This window comes from Monodon monoceros, unplaced genomic scaffold (genome assembly GCF_005190385.1).
Source record: "Monodon monoceros isolate NGI ecotype Baffin Bay Population unplaced genomic scaffold, NGI_Narwhal_1 Super_Scaffold_22, whole genome shotgun sequence".
NCBI classification, from domain to species: domain Eukaryota; kingdom Metazoa; phylum Chordata; class Mammalia; order Artiodactyla; family Monodontidae; genus Monodon; species Monodon monoceros.
In genome coordinates, this window is record NW_021703779.1 from 81,079,913 (window position 1) to 81,106,779 (window position 26,867).

A 26,867-nucleotide genomic window follows, 5' to 3' on the forward strand; every position below is an offset into this window, starting at 1 on the left:
TATTTGTGATTCTGTTGCTCTTTCAAGAGGGAGTGAGAGCAGTCCTTCTACTCCACCTTCTTGAACCAATCTCGAGCATGTTTGGTTTTGATACTAACATGTCATATCAGTGTAGGGTGGTTGTGATTATTAAACTGACCGAAGTTTCTTTTGGTTCTTTGTGTAGTGTTTTAGAATAGTACAAACACAATCACACTGGCAAGTATCTCCATTCTAATGATTTTCAAATTAAGGAATTGTTTCAAATTATGAAAGCTCTTTGTTCACCTAGCTTTGCAATAGCATGATGTATGCTAATTGCTAACTTTGTCTGCATTTTTTTTAAAGATCAAATGGGCACAGTGGTTATTTTCATTAATCTCATACAGAGCAGCTAATTAAAATTTCCATTATTATCCACCCATTATCTAGTTGTTTCCTTTGTTCAGTATCAGAACAGGATGTTAATGATAAGCCATTGTTGTATTACAGCCCTATTAAGTACAGTGAGAATTAGTTTAATCTATTGCACTCTTTTGTTTTTAGGTGATTTCTTTAATATTATGTTCCACCATATTGATTTTGCTGAAGATACTTTGACATTTTGTAATAGAGATTTCAGAATTAAATACTTGTTGCTTTAATTTTTTACTCAATATTGAGAAAAGGTGACATACAGTAAAAAAAAAAAGAAGTAACCCAAGGACCAGAATGTTAGTGTTTTATTCTTGCAACCTCACTAATTACGTGAACTTGGGAAATCAACTTGATTCTCTATTTATGTAATGAGAGCATTAGAACAGCTGGTCTTTTAGGGCCAGTCCAGCCTTTCCATGCTATCATGTTTTCATAATTTTCAAATATGAGGTTATGTTAAAACCCCAAAGTCCTCCTAAGCTTGATAAAAGGGATTTATTCTCTAAAGTTATATATCTTCTGTCTTGCTCCATTACATTGTTTGCTTCCATTCCTTATAACTGTAGAGTATCCTCAATTATATAATTTAAACCAGTTTCTAAGGCTTGGATGAGGGGTGAGTCCCAAGGTGATAGGCTGGCCCAATTGTTCCATAAAGAATATCTCACGCACAACCATGTAGAAGAAAGGATCTAACATTTTCTGAGCATCTTACTCTGTCTATGAGACAACACATATGAAATGCCTGGTTTTGGCACTTGGTATGCATTGTTTTACTTAAGCCTCATAACAAATATGAAGGGTCAGTGTTTATTACCCCTGTGTCACGGATGAGCAAACAGGTTTATAGAGATCCGTTCAGTCGACTGATCAAAGATTACCTAGAAGGTAGGTGAAGGGCCATGATTCATACCCAGTGGCAGTTTGAGCCATCCCCAGCATACCATATACTGTCTAAGTTTACCTGTTCTATACAAGAATATCTGAGTATATTATAATGGAATGTCTCAGGACTGTAATATTCTGAAGTGAAACTAAACTGAATTTGGAAGCTTTGGCATGTTGAAGCTCATCAGTCATTCACCTCTTTGGTTATTCACCATTCATAGATCCATCATTCATTCAAGAAATATATACTGAGTACTTAACTGTGTGCCAGGCACTGTGTTAAGACCTGGAGATACAGTAATGAACAAGATAGGCAAGTTTCCTGATTTGTGGAAACTATGTTTTAATGAGGAGGATACAGTAAACAAGTAAAGTGCTAAACGTCATAAATTTATATAAGACTGTTGGGCTGAGACTTAAATGATGAGAACCAGCAATGGAGGGGTCAGAGGTAAGAGTCTTATAGGCAGAGAAAACAGCAAATACAAAGGTCATTCTACAGGAATAAGCCCTATATATAAGCCTCTAGGGGAGTCAGTATGGCCTTGTCATCCATTAATTAAGAAAATAAGTTTGAGGATCATATGAAAGTGAAAGTGACAGCAGATCTGCAAAATTTTATACTATAAATGTTTTTTATTCCTTGTGGATCTGTAGCCTTGAGATGGGTAAATAAGTTATAGAAATGTGGAAATGATTTCACGATGATGGTTTTACTTACTGTGCCATCTGTGTGGTGATTCATTCAGTAGACTTCCTGAACATCTACTGTATATCCTACTAAAGCAAGAAAAATCAAGTCTGTGGCCATTACACAATATATGGGAGCAAAAAGTATGAAATTGTATTCCTTATTCTGTAATTTTTATGGACAGATTCAATAACAGCACATTTTTGTGGAGGCTCACTAAACCCCATCACTGTGTTAGATACTTGGCATACATGGAGTTCCCAGTCTGGAAGAGAAAGAGACACACATAATGACCTCTGCCCCAATGTCTTAAGTGCTATAGTAGTGATAGTGTCACAGTGGTATAAGGGAATAGAGTTCCTGTACAGAAGACTTTATCAGACTTTAAACATTTACTGTTTAATGGAATTTTTAAAAATTCAGACATTAAGAATGATTGACAATTTCTATATCAGGAGGCATTCTCAATAAAAAGCCAAATAGTATGAAACCCTAGGGAATCCATTTCTCATTATTAACATATTGTTGTTTTTTTTTAAACTCTATATCCTCTAATGATATAACTTCTATCAAATTGGAAAACAATTGCTTTCCTTCTTCTAGCTTAGATACTTAGCAGAAAGTGAGTGTAATTCATATGAATTTACAAAATTGGACTCAAGCTAGGGTTTTAATTCAGGGGGATACATTTGTAATACAGGAAAGGGGCAGTTATGATTATGTAGATCTGGAATGTGAAACTATGCGTTATTAGTACAATGAATGTGTTGATGATGTTTTCCTCCCAGCCTTTTCCCCAAACTACTTACATAGTTATGGCAAGGTGATGAAGCTAAGGAGCTGTGATGAGATAATGAGTTCTAGAAATAACCCCATGAATATTGGAAATTAAGCTAAAAACTAGTCGCTATCAGATAAATGCATTTAATGGCTTTTTAAGATTACTACGGCATGGGATTAACATAGTTAGGAAAGAATAGTTAGGAATTGGTGAATGCTTTACACTAATTTGTTAACTAACATACTAATTGGAGACTATATTGTTTTGCATTTTAATAAACATTTTCACTTGGTTTTCAGATAGGGTGATATTCTGACATATTTCAGTAGATTTGGGTTATGTATAATGTTTTGCATTAAATTTTGTTCACTGTAGAATAGAATATAAATAACTAGGAGAATTAATAAGATGACTTCTAAATGTTCATCCTGTGGGTTAAGGAGGACCAGCTAATGTTAATCCTAATGCCTGGATTGTAAATTTAAGCATCGCTGTCAGTAATACTTTATGCTACTGAAGTCCATATTCTGTTCAGGTTATGAGTACCATCAGTGTAATTTTCCTTTAAATGAGGCTGAGGAGAGTGTTGAGATATATACAGCATGATTTTACCACGTGAGTTTTATGACCAAAAGTTTTTAAGCGCCTGGCACTCTGTACACATTTTTATACGGTAAAATATTTGCATATTCTATGCATTATTGTATTTTAAAAGTTACAAAAAAAACCTGTTGTTTGTCTAAAATAATATCTTTTTTTTTTTTAATAGGGAGGGCTGAAAAACAGCAAACATGAATGCACTCTGTCTTCACAAGAATATGTTCATGAATTACGATCTGGTATTTCAGATGAGAAACTTCTTAATTGCCTAGAATCTCTGAGGGTTTCTTTAACCAGCAATCCTGTCAGGTAGGTGCTTTTTTACTGTTTTGGTATGATTCGTACAATTTGTACTGTATATAATTGTTGGGAATATAATCACTTACGTCATTTTAACCTCACGTTTTCCTGACCAGAAGTCTGATGTTAGTTAATAAAACAATGTCTAATTATGAGTTTGTAAACATTTAAAAATATATAGCTAATCTGATCTCTAATAACAAGCAATTTTAAGAATACAAATATTAGTCAGATGGTTAGGTCCTCTTTGATTATGTAAAATATGGGTCCAGAAGTTAAACATCCACATTTATATGAAAATCTGTACTCGGATAACAATTATTATATATTTATTTATAAAATAAATTAAGTACATTGGCTCTATGATATTTTTCCTTTTTAACTTGAGAAGTAAATATAGTTTTGTATTCTACAAGTTTTAGATATGTCATTCACACATTTCTGTAATTTGGGATAGCAAAATTAGTTAATTTTAACCAATAAAATAAATAAGAAAATATTAATAAACTCCTCAAAAATCTACACATTTAGGCTATTACCTAGGTACAAAGGATTTTTAAGGAAGAAGTTCTTGCCAATGGTGGATTCCAATAACTGATGTTCTTTTATTAACTATAAAAAGCCTTTCAGTTAATTACACCCCAAATAAAATGTTTTTATAGGGAAAAATAGATTTTCAGTGTAATATGAAAATATTCTGGGATCTGCTTACACAATTACTAAAATATTAAGTTCAGAAATTACTGGATAAGAGTATATAGAAACCATATTTTGATTTTATTCTTGTTTTTCCTAATATATGATGGGATTTGTACTTCCCTGACCTATCCACAGAGCCTTGAAAATAATTTAGAGCTCAGTTGTTTCATTTGAATTTATGTATAAATTGAAATATACTATTTATTTTTACCGATGATGCATTTGACAGAATAACTGGAAAAGTGTAATTCTACAATAAAAAATTTAAAAAGGTAATGGTAAGATATGACTTGCATTTGAATATGATAATTATTCAGAGGTGGCTGTCTTGCCATTTTTTCCAGAATGCTTCTGGTTTTAATGATTTGCAAAAGTTTACTGGTGGACAGTAAACGCGGTGTGTCGTCCCCCATACCCCCCTCCCCCGCTGCTGCCTCTGCCGCCTCCACACACAAAGTATACTGAACTTATTGCTCTGAAAATTGCTGTTGAGTGGTTGAGTGAGTTGAATAAATGAGTCTTTCAGAAGTGACTACAGAAGTCGTTACATTTAGGAATGAAGCAGGGGTGGGGGGAACCTGGTAAAAATGCATTTTTATAAAGATATCGGGAAAGGTCCGAAATTACATGCGGGTCCTTTAAGATGTAGGGGAGCCGCTACCCGACAGCTCCAAAGAATTGTAGGGCGAAGTGAGAAGATGGCAGGTCTTGATTGGTTAGAGACAGCTGCATCCTGGCAGGTGATTGGCTCCACAGTTGCATGGGGCTGCTTGTGTCGTCACAATCCCAGCATTCCGTTGTAGCCATCGTAGCCGTTGTAGCCTGCCTGTGGAACTCGCGGAACTTGCTGACGGGAGCCAAACCCCACCTCCTCGTCTGCCGGAGCTGCCCTTAAAATGAGTAAGAATGGGTTCGGGAGCTATGGCGGCATCTCTGCTGCAGGCGGAGCCATCGGAAGCAATGACCCACCGTCTCAGGGCAGGGTAGCTCTTGCTTTTAAGTCCATACGATACAGGTCCCGAATCCAGGATATTATACCTTGCTGTGTAAACCAGCTGCTCACCTCCATTGTGATTGATAATGTCTTCACGATTAGGGGAATCGAGGTTTCCCTAGTCGCTATCTTGGGGATAATCAGGCAGGCAGAGACGGCTACAAATTACGTTCTTTACAAGATTGATGATATGACCACCAAGCCTATCAACGTCCGCCAGTGGGTCGGCAGAGATAGAGCAAAGCAGGGGATAACTCTCCTTCCAGTGAGAGTATACGCCAAAGTGTTAGGTATCCTCAAATGTTCTGCGGAGGTGAAGAGCCTTGAGGTGTTGAAAATCCGTGTCCTGGAGGACATGAACGAGTTCACCACACATATTCTAGAAACGGTTAACGCACACATGATGCTGGATAAAGCGGCCTCTGGGCAAAGTGTCCCTGTTGTTCCCTCAGAAATGGATGAGGCCCAGATGCACAGCGAGTACCACCCCGACTTCATCCGGAAGGAGGTGCTGCGTTTGATTCAGGAGTGTCCTCGATAGGAAGGCAAGAGCGTTCGTGAGCTCCAGACCAAGCTTAGCAACCTGAGCATCGGGACCATCAATCAAGCCATTGAGTATCTGACCGTCAAGGGCCACATCTACCCCACTGTGGATGGGGAGCATTTTAAATCTGCTGATTGAAGCAGTGAAAACTTTTTTCATTTTCTGAAGACGCTGCCTCCAGTTGTGACTGAGTTTGACTGTTTGACTTTTAGGAAGTAGATTTCTTTAAACAAAAGATTGGAACTGGCATCCTTTTGGAACTTCACTGCTTTTCCAACTGCTTTGAACTTTTCTATTTTTCTAACTATATTTGAAGCTCAGAGGGAGATGGCGATGGATAAATTGACTGGCCTTTTTGTAGAGTTTACCAGCAAGCAAATGAAAACACTCTTGGACAGATGATTTTGGGGGAGAAAAGGTATAGAAAATTGAAAATTATTAGTTGCATGGGAGCTTCTTCTGAAATACCTACATATTAGGAGAAAGTAGATGCAGTCAAGGAGCCAGTTAAGAGACAAAAAAATATTCTTGTTTTTACATTAGACTTATTTTCTATGTTTGGATTTAGCATATTATAGTCATATTAGTATCTCTTGCTAAATATAGTAGTTGATTAATTCAGATGTGCTAAAGATAGCAGTTTATGAATTCAGGCACTCAGTTAAAATGTTCATTTAGTGATTTGCTCTTACACTGTAGGTTTATGTTTTTTTAAAAGATAAGATTATACTATGTTTAAATGGGAGGGTCAGCTTTGACTTTTTTCTTAAAATATGATTAATGATTGTTTCAAATACAATATGGAGATATTTGGATTAAATTACAATCTCTTGCAGTTGCATAGTACAGATACCAGACTTTATGTAAGTTTCATGCTCTGATGTATTATTTATAGTACTAAATGCTCTGTTTTATGTATAAGAAGGTTTTATTCTTGTAGGGTAGACAAACAAAAAGTAATAATAGGAATTTTATTAAACTTTGCAAGTTTAACCAAAATTTATTTAAACATTTTATTAAAGCACTTTTGCAAATCTTTACCTCCTGTGTGATATTTTTCTAAACTCATTTGAAAAGCCTATAGTTTTGTTTTTGAATATTAATATTGTAATTATCCAGAATAATTTTTTCTCTTCTCTATATGATATCAATAACATACATCTATTTGTAATAATACATTTTAGTATAGGTTATATGACTTATGTGAGGCTTTTAAATAATTGAACACACTAAGCACTCAGTTGTACATACACTGAAGATGGTATCTTTCAAGTTACTATCTCTGTTACATTAGTGGAAAGAAAAAATATATACATTCATATAGGTAGAAGAGAAAAGCATTACTTGTCTCAATCACAAAAAGAAGGTGCAAAAACAGAAAATCTCTTAAAAGCCAACAATCCATACTGTTAGAATGTGGCGTCTTTTTGCCAGTTCTTAGGAAAACTTATCAACAGTTCTTGCTTAAGCTTCCTGAGGCATAAATTTAACTTTTCTTCCCTTCAAAAGCAAGGAAGTCATAAATGACACTCTTTTGAAAACCACAAATGGTTAACATACTATGAACGTGTTTGTTATTTAAATTATCAGACATCTTTCCAAATTCTAGTCTTCATAAACATAAGAAATTCTGAACTACTCTTTGTCGAAAAGGTTGCCTGCCCTGGGAAAATCATACTGAAGGAGAGACAGATGAGGGGCATATTTCTTCCTCAAGATGTCAGTGCGGAAAGAAATAGTCTGAGACACGTAATATTCTTTTGTGGTATCACTTATACAAATGCTGGAAGCCTGAGATTAAAATCTGATATTTATGACTTCATAGGTCACTTTCCTAATTGTCAAGTTGATTCAATTGGCGGTTGGCTGGGTAGTCACCTTTCCCCTCACTCTAGGAATATTCCTAGAGCCAAAAAAGCTTTTTTTGGCTGTCTTTGTTGCCTGGGAACTGATGCTATATGTATACCCGAATTTAAGGCCAGGGACCACCCCCACTTCCTGCCCCATCCTTTGAGGGGGACTGTCCTCTATCTTTGTGCCTTGGGGTACATTTTAGCTTTGTTAATTACCCTAGCAGCCCTCCCCCCCATTCTTCTTGTGCTTTACTGGGTTTCTGCTGCAGGTAAGGGACTGCGATGGAAGAATACTAAGTAGGTCTAGCTATAATGTGAATGAAAATCAAACATTTTGAGGCAGAAACAATTGCTAGATTGCCGTACGTGCATATTTAGTGCATGTTAGGGGTAGCAGATTTTTCAAATTCATTTTAAACCATCCACTTGGTATGCAGACTTCTTTTTCAATTTTGTTTAGATGGTGAATAAACTTGGTCAGTGCTCCCCTTCCTCTCCAGTTCTGCCCTGTATGTGAGCCAAATCTTTGAGGATAAGACAGAAATCCTGGGGAAATACCATTGACTATTTTCAGCAGGGACATTTAACTCTGAGGAACATGATAACTGATAATTATAAGCCACTGGGGGTTGTTTTTCTATGACTCATAGGCATAAGAAATGTATGCATTTATATTGAAGTTGATTCTAAATGAACGGAATAAATAAATTTGAAAATGTTTTCAAGTCAAAGCTAATACTGTCATCACAATTGTTTTATTTTACCTACTAAATTTAGATTTATATTTTGAGTAAATTATAAATTGTATTTTTACAATTTCCATTCACTTATAATGAATGAAAAAAGGTAACCACTGAGAATTCTTTAGTCATTAAACCGTTAGTGAGCAACTACTATATGCAATAGGAGTTAACTTTCATTTTAATAAGCTTAAATTTAATTGACTTATGAAATGCTTATCAAAAATAATAATAGTTAATATTTTAACATTTATATAGTACTTATTATCTGCTAGGCACTGTTCTAAGAGAGAGAGAGAATGTGTATGTGTGTGTCCCTGTGATTTATAATCGAGGTCCCTGTGCCTCGACTTATATTTCCAGCTCAGACCTTTCTCTTGAAGTTCAGACCCCATCTCCAAATGTCTCCCCAGATGCCCTACAGACATCTTTAAAACATTAAAAAATAATAGCAAGGAACACTTAACATATATACCATTTTTTATCCCCCAGGAAATGTTCTAAGAACTTGAAATACATACAACCGGGGAATCATTATGATTAGTATTAATATTGTTCTCATTTTATAGATGAGGAACTTGAGGCTCAGAAAGGTTAAGTAATTTGCTCTCTTTTAATGTTACATGGCTAGTAAGTGTCAGAGCTAAGGTTCCAATCCTGGGTCCTTATCCACTTCTTTGTACTACCTCACAATAAGGAAAGTCTTTTAAAATATCCTTCTTTCATTCTTGTCACATACTAAATATTTTGACTTTATTCCTTTCATTAAAATTTGCCTGACTTGAATTTTTTAAAAAACACTATGAAATATTTCAGCAACAAGTATAGAGGAGAATATAAAAACACCTCTGTATTCATTACCAGTTTAAGAAACAAAACTTATTTTTATTATAGTTGTAGAGAACTTAGCCATATAACTCATTAATGTTTAATGACACTATAACATCCTTTGAGCCTGCATTTTCACTGATTAAAAAATCATCTGAAAGTCTACATCTTCTATAAACCAATGCATTTATTTTTTGAAGTGTACTATCTTAAGAATATATATCATTGCATTGAAAAGTCTTCTTATGACCTCATGGCTCTTTGTAGAGAAATTTGGGACTCCTTTGCTCTATATATTATGGATGATAGCTCTAGTAATTCAAATGCCATCCATATGATATTATTCCTATTTACCATTATATGATAAATCAAGAAAGCTTTTTACTTTTACTATTGAGAATTACTATTTTTCTTTTTTTTGGTAATACCTTAGGTTGGAGCAGTTCAATGAATAGCACTTAATATTATGTAGTTTGTTTTTATATAGAAGATGGATATCGCAGAAAGGAATAACAAATTCCCCTTGTCCATATGGGGCCTGCATATGGAGCTTACATTCTAGTAAGAGAAGTCAGACAATTAAAAAAAAAAATATACACACACACACACACATACATACATACATACATACATACATACATACATACAATGTCAGGTTGTGATCTGTCCTGGGGAGGGAATGTTGCTATTTCATATCACATGGTCAGTGAAGGCCTCCCTGACTTTAGTGACATGTGAGCAGAGATCTAAAGGAAGTGTGAGAGTGAGCTGTGTTGTCCACTGGAGGAAGAACATTGTTAGAAACAGGAAGCAGCAGCAGCAGCAGCAGCAGCGAATGTCTGTTCCAGGAATGTCAAAGAGGCCAGTGTGGCTGGAGGCAGAGAATTGTGAGCCATTGGTAGGACTCTGGCTTTTACTCTGAGTGAGCTGGGAAGCTGTAAGAGGGTTTTGAGGAGAGTAATGGCCTGACCTGACCTAGGTTTTTAAAGGATAACTGGGTAGAAGCAGGGAGACCATGGAACATGTTGCAGTGAAGGAGCTAGAAATTTCACAGGAATTCTAGAGACAGCCGTATAGCTGTGCTTTGTGGAGGCCGATATGGAAGGTCACTTGACATCCCAAGGTAGTCCTAGAGCCTGATTATTTTTGTCGTGAGTCTTCAACTCAGCAGCAGAAATTCATGGTGCCTGTCCCTGATTTGTTCATTGTGAACATGGATTCTATATGAGTCTGCTTCTTTTCTTGATATTAACTGCCTGGCCTTTGCTGTATTCCTCATTTAGAATTCTTAATGGGGAGATGCTGGTCCCCATTTGTTTCTGCTCTGGCAAAGCTTTTCATGCCAGACCACCTCAGCCTACAGGCCCACCTACGTGCTGGCCACACCTCTGGTCAGGTGACCGTCCCTAATCGAGTCAGTCGTGTCCTTGGGAAGGGAAAGGGAGGCAAGGTGATGTCCAGAATTTGTCCATCTCAGAAAGTGTCTCTGGAGAGTGTTGCCCTAAGAAAAGGAGGAGGGGCTTCCCTGGTGGCGCAGTGGTTGAGAGTCCGCCTGCCGATGCAGGGGACACGGGTCGTGCCCCAGTCTGGGAAGATCCCACATGCCGCAGAGTGGCTGGGCCCGAGAGCCATGGCTGCTGAGCCTGTGCTCCGCGACTGGAGAGGCCACAACAGTGAGAGGCCTGCGTACCGCAAAAAAAAAAAAAAAAGAAAAGGAGGAAATCAATGTAAGAATAAACCCAAGGAAGAGAATAATTTGTATAATAATAAGTAAATTATACAGAAAACAAAGAAAAAACAGTGTGTAGAGGGAAAAATCACCTTGAATGCATCATGTCTTATTTGTTATATAACAGTAAAAGAATCCTTGAAATTGAACAGTAATCATTTAATATTATTCTTCCTTATGTAGAACTATCATTAATGAAATTAAATTTTGTTAGCCTTGTTCTCTTTATAAAGAAAATTTTTCTGGATACTAATATGAGAGAGAGCACGTTATATGATAGAGTACCACTAGAATGCCAGTCATGATATCTGATTTCCAGGCCTTGATTTCTCACTCTCTATGACCTTAGTCCAATCAGTGCACTCTTTGGGCCTCAGTTTTTCCATATGTAAATGAGATTGGAGCCTTCCAGCTCTAAACTTCTATGTTCTGTGTTCTCTTTTGCTTAGTTCCAATCCTCTTACTTTTGCTATAGGAACTAGATTATTAAGAAATTATTTTGAAGAGAAAAATGTTCCTCTATTAAGACTAAAAGATTTCCTAGCATTCTGTTATTTTCTTGCATTTGTAAATATATTTAACCAACTCTGGACAGGTATTTAGTTTTATTTTATTTTTTTTAAAGGTATTTAGTTTCCTTTAAAATATTGAAGGAAGCAGTTTCTGTGTCTCTGTTACATAACTATTTTCCAAAGCTGATATTCATTGGAATCTGGGCATTTGCCCTCTTCATGGCTGATTTGCTTCTGTACCAGTTTTAACTGATTTCTTTTTGTTCAGCCCCTAGTAAAATAATAAATATATAGACACTCATACACGCACTGATAGCTTTACTAAACATTTTCAAAGCACAGTCATTTCAGAATATTAAACAGAGTCATGATTTTCAAATTCATACAGTATTTAATCACTTAGATGATAAAGGCTCTAAGAAAGTAATTTCTTTATATTATTTTTCTGCTAATGGCAAATATTTAAAAATTCCTTTTATAAGCCATCATTAACTGGCCATATCCCAAATCACTCCATTACTATACATTCCTTCAACATTTATTTTGTACTGTACACATTCACCTGCACCTGCTTATGCTGTGTAATAATTTCATGCATGTATGTCTGCTTTTCTCATTTCTATTTTAGACTCCTCTAGGGAAGGGAACCTCTTGCCCTCTTATTTGTTTCATGATGGCAGTTACGGTGTAATTTATATACAATAATGTGTGATTTGATGTAGATGTTGACCCACCATCAGTAAAAACCTATGCTTCTCCAGCCATGAGAATGAATTTGCATTAATCTGGCTCTATTTTGTGGCCATGCATTTTAAGATGTAATCGGAGAAAAAGAATGAAGCAAACTTCCTCCATACAAGAGTGAAACCTGTTGGTTTGATTTGAACCATATTCATCAGCTACAGACAACGTAGCATGCTTTCCACGATGGTCTTTTTATGGTTGCATGGTGAGTTAATGAAACTGAATGTTTACAACTCTATTTAACACCCTAAAAATCCATGAGTTTTGACTATAAAATAAATCCCAATCTGCCACCACAAATCATATTAGACTTTGCACATACCATGGTCTGTGTGTTTCAGAATGAGAACTATGTTATTTACAGATTTTTGTTCATATTCCTCTACTAAAGTTCATGAAAGGAAGCAGTGCCTGCTGAGAAATGACCAATGAGTTTGGACGATTTTATTCCCAGCCAACCCATTACAGGATGCATAGGTACTTGGCAATACATTTTATGAAGATCCAAAGAAATGTGTAGCAATAAATCATTGTCAGTAATCTTTCTCAACACATGACAAAAACAAGAAATACTGGTTTGAAGAATAGTATGAGAGTTGTGATTGTGTAGAATTCTTTCAGAGTTGTTGCTGAAATTGCCTTATAGCTTGAAGGGTATGTTACCCCACTAGGAAACTGTTTTTTTCTGTTTTGCTTTGAATCTTAGTTATCTGCCAAACTCATGGCATAGTGTGTATATTCCCTTTCTGTGACGATAGCTTCCTCAGCCAATCTTTTCAACCAGGTGAAAACAGATAAAATATCTTTTAGAGTTTCTGTAGGTGTGGTTATTTGCATTACCTCTGGCATATTTGTTTTTACTTGATATTTTCGAACTTCCCTTTAGATTTAAACATATTTTTCTAGCACATTAATATGCATTTTAACATAATCATCGTAATGAAAATAGCTGACTCTTGACAGTAATACAAATTAGGAGTAGAAAGTACTTTCTGAATTATGGGTGTTAATAACTATTTGAACAGCCTATATTAAATGCATTAAAAGCTTGGCAAAGCAGCTGACAGTACTTAGAAAGTTAATATAACGTTAGATGCAGATCAATACTCTAAGAACATTTTGCATTGGACTACTTATGAAAAGCAGAATAATGAGGACAATTTTTTATGGTGCAGAAATGGGAAGAGGACTTAAAATTGTGAGCACATCTCATAAGGCAGCATTATGTGCAGTATTGCGAAAGCAGGGTTGTATTTTAAATTTGTTTACTTTAACTTTCAACTGCATAAATCGTTTCAGAAGACCCTAGTACATTTTTACATAGACTAGAAAATAGTAAATTCAGAGTAGTTATGTCAAATTGTATGCTTTCTTTTAAAATCTTGGTCAACAATTTGTATTAACAGCAACCATGTTGGCTCATTTAGCTAAGTTTGTCCCATAAATATTCAGTGACATTGAATTTTAATTATGTAATATTAGCTTCAAAACAGAATTTTAACTTAATGCAGATCCAATATTATATCTCATAATAGAACCAAACTAGATCTATGTGTCCTATATTATTTTCAAAAAGAAAAACATAGGAACAGCAAATACTGACTTGGGTTTCTGCAGTATTGTTTCAGTTGGAGAAAATGTTAGAGACATTAAAGTAGAATAAATGATGGCTCCTATGTTGGTATTTATTTTATTATTATATGATATAGGAAGCTCCACCAAGGCAATGCATTTTCTCATTTAAATGATGTGTTTTAAATTTGAAAACAAATATGTATATATAATAATTGTCTAAAATAATTAGAAACTTGTAACTGGACATGTAATTATAAAGATATATAAAATCTAGCAGCAGAGTCTAAGCACAATAGTTAAATGGATTTCTAAATAGAAGGTGAACTTCTTTCCATTTAAAAATATCTTATATGCATTTTATTGTATTTTCTGTATATTCAAAACTAGCCTTGGGAAGAAAAAGCTTATAAGTATGCGTTGTTTGAGATATTTTTGTTTTGGTTTATATGAATTAATTTAACTAAAGGTCTTGGACACATACTAGAGTTTTATATACTTATTATTATGGGACTATTACTAAAGCAATTGCAGCTTTCAATAAGAGATGCAGATATCCCAATACCATTAAGATGAGGGTAAAAATACAAGCTACAAGTAAGGTGGGAACGTGGTAGTTTTCAAAATCTAGGACAATGTCAGGTAGTGATTTGAGTATAAAATAGTTCCAATTTTTCCCATAGCCAAGGGGAAAAAAAGGCAGAGTATTGACAGACATAGCTGTTATCTGATGAATGACAGTGCATTTATTTTTCAGGGAAGGACATTCTTTCTGATTTTAAACTCAGAGAATTTTATTTTGTTTTTCTTTAAACGAGGGGTATTGAACACCGCAGTAGAGTGAGTCTTTGATAGTTTTTCATAAAGTACAGAGGATTTCTGTGAATGTCCATTTCCTCCATGGGGCCTTGAGTTAAAAAAAAAAAAAAAAACCCCAAAGTCATGATATTTCTACAAAGACCCAGAGTAATAGTACTGGTATACAGCTTCCCCATAATCCAAGCTGCTACCAAGGTGTACTTGAGTAGTGTCCCTGAGGCTCTCCCTCTGGAATATCTATCATCTCTGCTGGACTTTTGATAGGAGCTGGATAGCTGACAATTCACAATTAAGATGCCAGCTAGGGCTTCCCTGGTGGCGCAGTGGTTGGGAGTCTGCCTGCCGATGCAGGGGACGCAGGTTCGTGCCCCGGTCCGGGAAGATCCCACATGCCGCGGAGTGGCTGGGCCCGTGAGCCATGGCCGCTGAGCCTGTGCGTCCAGGGCCTGTGCTCCGCAAAGGGAGAGGCCACAATAGTGAGAGGCCCGCGTACCACAAAAAAAAAAAAAAAAAAAAGATGCCAGCTAGCACCTGGAGCGCAGGTATTCTGTGTAGTCGATTGAAAGAAGATCCATGTGCACTAGATAACAGTGTTTGCTCTATGACCCCAGCTGTTTGATCGGTGTTAGATAATGGGCAGCTAATTTGGGGAGATTTCCCACCTGGTCAGTAAAGCTGCAGGTGTATGGCCTCTCACATCGGGCAGTTTAAACCTGAAAATCTTCTGTTGAGATGGAATCCATGAAGGGAGAACATAGAAGGCAGTATAACATTGTAGTGTACTTTGAAAAAGTAAATCAGCTTCAGGTGAGATAGCTAGCTTAGTAGTCTGCCATATGAATGTGAATCTCAAACCTTCATACGCTCAGAATCAACCCACTCCTATTTGTTAGGTCTGTTCTGCAGCACCCAGCATTACTGAAAATACGCAGATTTGGTCTAATTCTATTTTGGAGGGTGCTGCCTGAGTACTGAGGATTGCTATAGGTTTTTTTAGGGCAAGGCTATGGTACCATACCACCCTTGATACCAGCTTCCAAGAGAGTTACCTGGATGTCGTTTCTTAAATTGGTGCATTCAACATTCATTCATCAAAAAGTATTAAAGACTAAGTGCTAAACTGGAGTGTTAAATGGATTTTAAAAAATTGAGTTATCATAAATTTCCATATGTGAATTAACATTTGTCAAAGAATAAGAATACCCTGAAATGAATCCAGCACTAAAACTATATTAAGCATTTTTCTTTGATATAGAAAATGTTTAAGAATTTTGTAATGTTGTTGAGGTCAACATTATAAGCATCAATTAAAATGGCAAAATATTTTAATTGTAAGTGGTATGGGACATTGCCCTAGGGATATTCTCTGACCTTATGACATGTTTTGTATCTTGAAGAAAACTTCTGTCAGTTTATTTCCTCATCATTACTTTCTCCCAGGAATAGAATGCAGGATACACTGTGCTGTGTTATCATGTGAGCTTTTCATTAATTTTGGTTTCTGCTATTATTTAGTATTGTTTATAAATGACAGAATTTATTTTACATGTTGGAATCATGTGTTTGCTGATGACAGTAGTTTGATGCAAGCATTCACCTTCATGCATTTCTCAACTCTTTCAAATGATCTTGGAAAATTGGAGTAATAAAAGTTAAGAAGAGACAGCTATAGAGGAGTTAATTTCGAGGGGCAAGAACAAATTATACATGCATATGGATTTTTCAAATATGTGGCTGGAAATTTCTGAAACATATTGATAGGAGGGATGCTAGATAAATATGAATTATCAAATAATACTGTGGAGATACAAGCACCATGCTGAACACATACTGTGGAGCTTAGGTAAGCATGATTCTGGACTTAGAGCACTCGTCCATCTATTCAAGGATTTGGCTTTGAGCCCTGTGTGTATGATTTGGTGTCATCTTTGAGACTCCTTGTTCATCACACTTGCCCATTTTCTTATTTGCAATATCTCTTGCGTAGTTTTTACGTTTCTATTGTCAATACTCTAGTTCAGGCCTCATTCCCTTTGCAGACAGGAATTGACAGAGGAACTGATTGTCCAGCAAAGAGTTCACTGTTCACTGGGTTTGTTTGTTATAGCCAAAGTGAGCAAGGCAAAGCACAGAGGGATAGAGAAGTTAAGGAGGTTAGCAGGAAGTGTAGGGGAGGAAAAAGTTTTACTCGACCCTCTTAGGGTCCCTGGCTGTGACTGAAAATTAAACTGACAAAGATTAACAGGAGAAAGGCATACAAATTTTACTGAATTTTTACATATACATAGGAGCCTTCACAAGAGGATGAAGACCCAGAGAACTGAACAAAGCCAGAAGCTTTTATACCTTTTAGACAAAGGAACAACAAATTTGTGAGAAATTGACAAGACAAAGGGATTTGGGCTAGGGGTAGTAAATGGTGAAGAAGTAACTAGGACGATAAGGGTTAGTTTAACAAAGTTTCTTTATGCAGCCTTCTGCGCCCTCAATTCCCTGCCTCGGATGATAAGAATGCGTTTCCTTCACGTGGTACATACAGGCAGGATGGGTGACTTTTACATGGGAGATTTAGCTCCTGCTTTCATGGAAGAAGGGGCTGGGTTGGGGAGCAGTGAGGTCAGAGTGACCTTCTTGGTTCTGCCCTTTTCTCAGACTCCTTCAGCTTAAGATATTCATTATGCCAGGGCGCCATATTTTGGGGTGTTGCGTTCTGAACTCCATCGGAAGCAATCCGATGGCTGACCACTTCATTAGTGCTGGGTAAGGAAGCAAGTAAGGCTAACCAAGAACTATTATTCCCAAATTAAAGTTGAATGGCTCCATTTTTTCCAGGTGCTCCCTAATACTTGATTATTGTGTCAGGCTAAATATCAACTAACAATTGCTACATTTTTTGAAGTGGATGTTTACAGATCTGTGCTTCACTGGTATGTCTACAATCTATAATAATGAATTGCAATATGGCAGGGCTCTGCATCTGTGCTGAGCAAGTTAACTTTTATTTATTGGTATATGGGAAGAAGAAAGAAAATATATTTTTGAATATCCCCGATGTGTTTATTGTCTAAAGTTTCCCTTCTTGATAGAATCCGTAATAAATAATTTTAAAAAATTCCTCACTGGTATTGCTTTCACATCTAAATATACACATTGATGATATTTGAATATATTTTAACTTTTATCCAATATTCCTTCATGAAAGGAAAATAACCAAAAAACTTGTAACCACTAATTGGTGATATATTTGTTAATTGTTGATAATATAGTTGAATGGGAGGTATGTAAGGACTGAGGAATGATTGATTCCAATCATGGTTTTGCCATTAACAAGCTCTGTGATCTAAAACAAGTCAATAAAATTCTTTTATTTTCTTCATCTGTAAAATGAAGGAGCCAATATGGAGTAACAGTTTAATTTCACAACCAGTAAAGCTACTCTTGTGAGTCCATGTTCTTTCATAGAGGTTTGTTTATAAATGAAGATAAAACCTTGTTGTTAATTTAAGTTGTGTCTGTTTCGGTTTTTAACTGTTCCAATTGAAAAGAAAGTCCTTGCATTTTTTTTTTTTTTTTTTGCGGTACGCGGGCCTCTCACTGTTGTGGCCTCTCCCGTTGTGGACCACAGGCTCCGGACGCGCAGGCTCAGCGGCCATGGCTCACGGGCGCAGCCGCTCCGCAGCATGTGGGATCTTCTTGGACCGGGGCACGAACCCGTGTCCCCTGCATCGGCAGGTGGACTCTCAACCACTGAGCCACCAGGGAAGCCCGGTCCTTGCATTTTTGAAGGAGGTCAAAGTTACTTAAGCAGTTAAAGCATTATGCTTTCTTTAAAAAGCATTCGTATGTTTTGAAAGACTTATCAAATATGTAACTTTAGGAGTAGCTATGTTTCTAGATTTTTCTGAAAGTGAGTGCAAGGCAGGTTGAATATAGTAGAAGGCTAATATTTCTTTCTTAGGGACTTTATACTGCATTGTAATCCTATAAAGATTTTATCTGTATGTCATATACAGTTTATTATTATTGTTTTGTTGTCATTGTTTTAGATGATTTATATCACTGTGGAAGAGAAAAATAGTGAGTTTTTTGGTTTAATTTGTGTTAGATAAGCCTTAACAATTCTCATGGTGTTTAATGTGGGGTTATTAAAGATTTTGACTGTTCATTGTTCAATGATTATGTTTTGAAAAAATTTATTAAGGTTGGATGTATTAAGATGTTTAACTATATTTAAGAGTGCACGTATGTACATACAGGTACACACATAATTTCCATAGTATCTTTATCAGTTTTAGGGGAAGGGGGTTTTAAAATATTATATAAAGATAAACTAGAAAAGACCAGAAATTTACCATTACAGATCACATTCTGAGACAATAAAACGTTTGAACTTGCTGAGATTTTTTGATATCCACCATGAGGACCCAAAGAAATGGTTCTTTGTGGTTTGGTTGCAGTTATCCTGTGCTAAAAATATTCAGGAACATTAAATTTCTTTGATCTTTGTCTACATAGCTATCACACTCTATAATGAGTCTTTAATTATATGTTTTTGGAACTGCACCTGGTAGGTGAGAAGGACTGTTGCATTTCTGTTGTTCAGTCATCAAATAGCAATTATCTTTCAACTCTCCTTACCCCTGTTACCATGAAAGAGCATTCACTGACCTTCTCTGCTGCCCACCAGAGCCAGTTAGTATAACATGCAGATTGGTGTAGGAAAGAATGAAATGTGTGGCGGTACCTGCTAATACCTCTCTGTTTTCCTCCTTGCATTCAAAGAACTTCTAACCTTATTCACAATAGATAAACTTGGTGTCAGCTCTCTTTCATTTCCAGGGTGTATAAATTAGGAATGTGATTTCCTGGAGTAAGTTCATTTTAACAAAATTCCACTACTAAAAGAAATTGGACGTCCTGTGGAGTGTGTGATAGAATTTTAACTTTATTACTTAGCTTAGGAAAATACATTTTTCCTGTGGAAGTTAACATTTTATTATAAGTTTGACTGGTTATATCACTAAGAAGATGACTTAAGTATGCTAACATAATTATATTCACAATTTCAAACGTACGAAGAAAATTTAAAACATGACTGGCTTTTGCTTGAATGTTTGGAATGCTCTTTCTCCCTGCTTCCCCTCTATTTACTATAGATTAAAGACTCTATTTTTAATTTCATTCACATTTTTGGTACATTTTGTTTTCATCATTACATTAGGCTAAGACTGTCTCTTATATTTTTCTAAGAATACTTTTTAAAGAAGGGTGGGGAGGAAAATATTCTTTGTTCGATAGCCTTTTGGGCATTTTAACAGATTTGGACTTAAGCCATTATGACTATCTCCAAAGTATTGATAATTTTGAGAGCTTAAGAAATTGACTTTAATAAATAAGAAACTTTTATCCTTTGAGGGAGAATTTTACTTAAACTATTGCCCTCAGGAGATTTTTATATGTAACTCAGGCATTTACAATTTGTTGTGAGCAACTCTTAAAAAAATGTGTGAGTAGCATGAAACGGAGCAGGATTTTTCCAATGAGACCTGATGGGGAGAATAAATGCAGCCAGGTAAAACCCTCTTAAGCAAAAAGCAGAGGATATAGGGAGAGATGGAGTGTCTTCTTTGGTGTTTTCTAAGGAAATTGTAACCTGTTTCAATACTGAAGTCAAAACCACTGAGAGCTGGAAAATTGACATATTCAACCTTTTTATGAATCAGGTGAAATAAGTGGTCAGTGAATATCATGCTTCAAAGGGATTTGTACAGATGTCTGGAAATGGCAGTGTTACAAATAATAGATATTCTAAATTGGTCAGAAATAGTTCATGTACTAATCTACCATGATCAATAGTTTCGAAGGACATTGAAATGCCCAAGGGTATTGTATTTACTTTCATGTAGACAAACCTGAGTGGATATATATTTTTTTATCTGGTTAAGACCAAGGCAGTCATAGCATATACAAATCCATGTTGTTTTTGTTGTTAACATTTATCTTTTTCACGGATGTATGTTATTGATAGTGGAATTATCTATGAAGTTGATTTGGCTGAACAAATTATCCTTTAAAAAGGCTGAAAATACTAGGTTTTTCTTGGCTACTGTTTGGAGATGTTGATATGTGGACTGAAGGTATGATACTGTTTGTATTGGGTTGTGCGTTAGTTTTAATCACCCAGCACCCTTTTTCTTTCCATAAGGACCTATAACTAAGGTTTGGTTTTAATTTCACTGAAAACATTACATTGGCAACATTAGTATTAAAATGAGATGTTTCTCTGGTATTAAAATATGTAAACACCATTTGCAATCATCTTTAAAGTCTCCTCAACCCTTTGAATTAGTTGTTTCGTGTCTTATAATTTTACCAATTTTATCAATTCCCCCAAGAAACTCTGGACTATCCTTCATTTTATTTGATGTTCCAGTAATTTGGGTTGTAGTATGAGATTACACATGGGAATAGAACACCATTAGAGAGAAATAAAATTCTTTGTACAAAACACGTAACCCTCTATACTAGCCTTTAGCACTGTACAAACAGTGATAAAGTGATGACATGACTAATATTGGACTTCGGTACATGAGACCAACTGCCTTTACTGCTTATGGGACTCATGATAGAACTTCCTAATTTTATCTTTAAGCCTTTTGAAAGAAAGACGTGAATCTGGACAGTCTAATTATAAATGTGCATGTAGTCACTACTTCCTGTTATATCTGTATTGCGTATAGTATACTGAACTCATCCGTCCACTAATCTGATTTTAAGTTATATTTACATGAACTGTAATTAAATCAGAGTCTGAATATCCAACTTACGGATAAAAGGTTGAAGTTTTTGGAATCTGTGAAGGATTTTCCTTTACATTTATGTGTGAGGGAGCAGAACATCATTTCCTCGTAAAATAGGCACATTTATAGAGTTTTCCTTACTTTGTTTTGCCCTGGAGAGCTAGAGAGGGGAGAATCTTGCTTTCTCGTGGACTTAGAGTTCAATGATACTTTCTCTCTGATACTTTCAATGATACTTTCTCTCTGATACTTTCATTAAATATAAGATTTTCTTTCCTTTGATCATGCCAATCAGTGTAAGTGGGCCCTCTAAAAATAATGACCTCAGAAGTTCTGAAAGCCTGGGGTAGATTTCTGTTTTAAAACCTTGATATATTTAGATATCTTTCTGTCAGAATTATGCATGAACTATAAATAGACTTCTCTCTCTCTGCATATCCCCCTTCCCCCACCATTGTAATTTCTATGTCTATTTCAATGTGAATTGGCCAGCATTAATATAGTAATGAATATACACAAAGTTGAATAATAGCAATAAGTTAAAGAAAGCACATGATGTGATATGAGTGCCAAATATTTAAATTATTAAATCTTTTCCAAAAAATCAATCAGTAGAAGTTTAGTGTCTATTTAGATTCTTCTGCATATTTCATACAATTAAGATACTTATCAATGAATGAATGGATGAAATGTTATTAAGTGTTAATATTTTTGAAAAGGAGTCTTTAATTTATGCCTAAAATCATACTGTATTTTGGACAAGAAGATTTAAAGAGCATTCAAGGTTTTGATTTTTAATATTTTCAGAAATATCTTAATACAAGTTCACTGTGCACGGTTTCATTTAATAGTCACAAAGGCCTTCTGGGCTACAGGTACTATTCTCCTCCCTATTTTAAAGCTTAGAGGTTTTAAGTAACCGATCAAAAATAACGCAGCTAGAATATGACAGAGATGGGATTGGAACCTAGATCTGTCTTCTTCTAAAGCTTATGCACTTAACCATGTCACTCTGCGATCTCACAGAGATAGTCCATTGATGAATGGAGGCTTATTTTTCTGACCTTTGAGTAAACGTGGAAAAAGATCTCTAATTTTCTTTCTTTCTTTCTTTCTTTCTTTCTTTTTGCGCTACGCGGGCCTCTCACTGCTTTCGCCTCTCCCGTTGCGGAGCAACAGGCTCCGGACGCGCAGGCTCAGCGGCCATGGCTCACGAGCCTAGCCGCTCCGCGGCATGTGGGGTCTTCCCGGACAGGCGCACGAACCTGTATCCCCTGCATCGGCAGGCGGACTCTCAACCACTGCGCCACCAGGAAAGCCCAATTTTTAACTTCTTGAGCAATATAGGGATGTTGGACTGCCTTATAGATATAGCCACACCTTTTATACCTAAGGTCAGAAAATACTGTCTCATTTTGGGTCAGTCCTCTTCTTCCCTAGAAAATTTTCCTGGCTTCTTTTTCAGTGTTCAGATCTAATCTTGGACTCTTGCTCACTCGTATGTTAACTGCCCTCACTGATCTTTCTATTGTTTTTGTTTGGGTGATTCATTTGTTCCACCTGGTCCCCTGTCAAGTCATGGTTACAAATATCACCATGTATTTGTAGCATGTGAAGACAACTCTTTAACGTAGGTAACTTGATAACATAAAATCACCAATATGTTAATACCAAGAAATGAGATTATGGAATCACCAATATGTTAATACCAAGAAATGAGATTATGGGCTATAGCCCATCTTTAAAAAAAAAAAATGTATAAGCTACATCTGGCTCTGTTCTTTCCAATAAGCTGCCGTACCTAAATTTGATTGGAAGTTTTAGTTGGAGTCTCCAGATATCTTTCTTTGACAGTATTTGGTAGATTTCTTATGAAGCTTAGGACTTTGAAAGACAAGAAAAATGTGGGTTGAAAATTACCTATCACACCTAAATGAATGAAGTAAGCTGTTAAATATTACAAAACATGTAATTCTGTGTCTAGACATAGATATGTAGGTTTAAGCCCAATATAGTACTGGAACAACCACTAATTCTTCTTCAATGAGTTATTGCTGGAGCCATGAGCCAGATGTTACAGGAAACCATGTACTGGTCCTGTTAGTAATTTCTAATGGTATGATTGAAATAAACATGGGCTTTGGAGTCAGACCTAGGTGTGGGGGTGTGAGTCCTAGAACTGATACTTGTTGAATGATGTTTTGCAAGTTATTTAGCTACTTTGCTTCTCAGTTTCTTTATGTGAAAACACTTTTGGGAATGGCTAAAGTCAAAAAAATTGACAATATGAAGTGTTTGAAGGATCTGGAGCAATTAGAGCTGTTACACTTTGCTGAAGGAGTCCCAAATGGTATAGCCACTTTGGAAAGCAGTTTTTAAAAATTGAAACATGCACTTATCATAAGACCCAGTAATTCTACCCCTAGTTATTTTCCCAAGAGAAATGAAAATATATGCTTACACAAATACGTACATGTGAATGTTTATAGCAGCTCTATTCATAATCATCAAAACCTGGAAACAACCCAGATATTCATCAATTGATGAATGGATAAACAAATTGTGTTATATCCATACGATAAAAAGGAATGGACTACTGATACATGCAATAACATAGTTGAATATCATAATATTTATGTTAAATGAAAGGAACCAGACACTGAAAGCTGTATACAGTATGATTCCATTTCTAATGACATTCTGGAAAAAGCAAAACTATAGGGACACAAACCAGGTAAGTGGTTGCCAGGCAACTGGGAGTAAGGAAAAGGGATTGACTACAAAAGGGGAATGAGGGAATATTTTGGTGTGGTGGAAATGTTCCAAATCTTGTTTGTGTTAGGGGTTGCACGACTATATTTTCTCAAAATGATGAACTTTACTGTATGTAAATCATATCCCAATATAAAGAAAGGGAAAAAAACCTTGTGTTCAGAGTGGTTATGGAAATTATAAGAGCTCATCTTCCTCGCCCATTTTTTCTGCTGCTTGGTTCTTCATTATCCTCTGTTGCTTCTGTGTCTCTTATAACTTTGGGGTCCATGATAAATTGCAATTTCTTATTTCAAAGCTGAGATACTACAGAAAATTGATGTCTTTATCTTTTTCTGCAATCTGAGTCAGATTTTAAATGGAGTGATCAACTGTATTTTTATACTTCTAGATATTCCAGTTAGTACTGCATAACTCAGAGCTGGAATTGGCAGACTGTAAAATATACCAAATGTACTTGCTTTGACTGGATTCCTCATCTCTGTTCTGTGGCAGTGGGAATGTACAGTATGGTTGGGAGGGTATTTAGAGCAATCTTGAATTTTGAGCCTGGAGTCCTGCTTGAGAAAGGCTTCCTCCACTTCTCAGCAAACCATTGTTCTATGCCAGGGGTTCTCAAACTTGAGTGAACATCAGAATCACCTGGAGGAGTAATTAAAACACATTTCTGGGCTCCACCCACAGAGTTGCTGAGTCAGTAGGCCTGGGGTGGGACCCAAGAATTTTGTATTTCTAACAAATTTCCAAATGCTGTTGATGTCCCTGGTTTGGGACACACACCTTGAGAACCACCGATTTATACTTACCCTGGTGTTGCAGTATCAAAATTCCTGCCTACATACAGTAGCCAACATTTTGTTTATAAACCACTTAATCATTTCATGGCCACTTTTGTATTGGGTAAAAACAAATATATTATATTTATATACGACCTTTAGATATATATATCCTATATATATATATATTTTTTATACTATACAACATATATATGTATACTATAGCCAGAGACAGCCAGATCAGTAAGCATTGGCAGGGAGGCTACAAAGTATTGATGGACAGAGAAATGGCAAGACAAAGGAAAAAAAAGGTATGTCTAGCTGTACCCCTTCCTCTTCACCTCTTGAGTGTCGTCCTACTATATCATAATTATTTTATTCCCCTAGCTAAAGGCTCCTTTTGTACTCCCATTCTCTCTACTTTAAAAGCTCTGAGGACTCTTACCAGTCCTCCTCTGCGCATTGCCCTAACATATTCTCAGTTAAGACTTTTCACTTCCTACTTTGTAATAAATAGGCCCAGCCTCCTCACACTTAGGTTTCATGATTGTATCCTTTTATTTTTTTCAGACCGATAATAATTTTCACTGAATGAAACCAAAGTACCATCAGCTGCCCAAATTGAAACAGTCTGGGATGTGTGGGTGACTGATTTCAAGTGAACAAATAGAAATCATGGTCTTGTATCAAACACTTCCCTAGACCAAGAAGCAAATAATCCTAATAACTTTAATAGCACTAGGTATAAAAAGAAACAGGTAAAATTTAGAATCTTTAAAGAATTTGTGAGTGTTAAATTTAAGGAAATCATAGATTATTTCATCTTTCCAGATGCCAAAGCAGATACTGAGGGCTGTATATATAAATTTGTTCAGAATTTCTGTTATTTTAAGGTTGCTGTAGGGTATTTTCTGCTGTTAGGATATCTGCTGATTTCTGTCTGTGATAGAATACAGTATTTTATGTTTAGAGAGCTGATGTCCATTTCTCCTTCTCCTGCCACCCCACTGATTATCAAGTCTTTAGAGAAAATAGCTCATTGTACTGGTTGATTACATGCCTCAATTGAATAGTAGCTTGCTGCCAATTATCATTACAATGCCATATTGATTTTTTCTCATTTCCTCTGTGGAAATTAAAGCAGAATTTGTTTAAAATGAGTTTCCATATATATTGTGGATGTGATTGGTTCCAAATATTCGAGCTATTTTTTAAATGTATTTTCTTCAGTGATCTGTTATTTCTTACTGATAGTCTCTTAGAAATTTAGGTGTCTTCTTTGTTGATAAGCTTTACCTTAGGTAGATATGAAATGTGATTTAAAACCTGTGGAATTGATCTATAGTCATGGTTTAAATATGTTGAGTATAGATTTTAATTATTGCTTCACAGGCATCCTGCTGTATGTTAATTTACGTTTGTAAAGTTCTTGGACAATATGATTCTGCTGATTCTCTTAACCACACAAGTCAGTAAATTTAATTAAATTTTAATTAGAAAATATTTAGTGTTGACTATATGTAATCCATTCTGCTAAGCATTATGGGAGACAGAAAGATGAGCGAGATCATATAACAGTCTTCAGAGAATTTATAATCCAGAAAGGTGGGTAAAGACACTTGGTATGAATCATAATGTCAAGTAGTAAGAGATGCACAAACACGGGCATTCAAAGAGAAAATAATGCATTTGGATGGAGGACTTACAGGAAGAAAACATTAATGGAGGAACTGACAGTCAAGTTGAGCCTTGATGGGTTGGGAGAGATGGAGTTGGAGTTACCTTCTGGGAAGAAAGAATGAAAAATGAGGTCAAGCAGAGAAATGCAG

General features: G+C 35.9%; 2 protein-coding genes across 2 annotated transcripts in view; both read left to right on the plus strand.

Moving 5' to 3' along the window:
- DIAPH2 (diaphanous related formin 2) overlaps positions 1 to 26,867 on the plus strand; it is an 888,726-nt gene that overhangs the window by 201,493 nt on the left and 660,366 nt on the right. Inside the window, exon 6 of the mRNA XM_029240205.1 lies at positions 3,526 to 3,665. Within this exon, the coding sequence (XP_029096038.1) occupies positions 3,526 to 3,665 (140 nt within the window). The remainder of the gene's footprint in view (positions 1 to 3,525; positions 3,666 to 26,867) is intronic.
- On the plus strand, positions 5,252 to 6,392 carry RPA4 (replication protein A4). The gene is given in 1 exon segment (XM_029240033.1): positions 5,252 to 6,392. A coding segment is annotated over 1 exon segment (780 nt). The 3' UTR covers positions 6,032 to 6,392.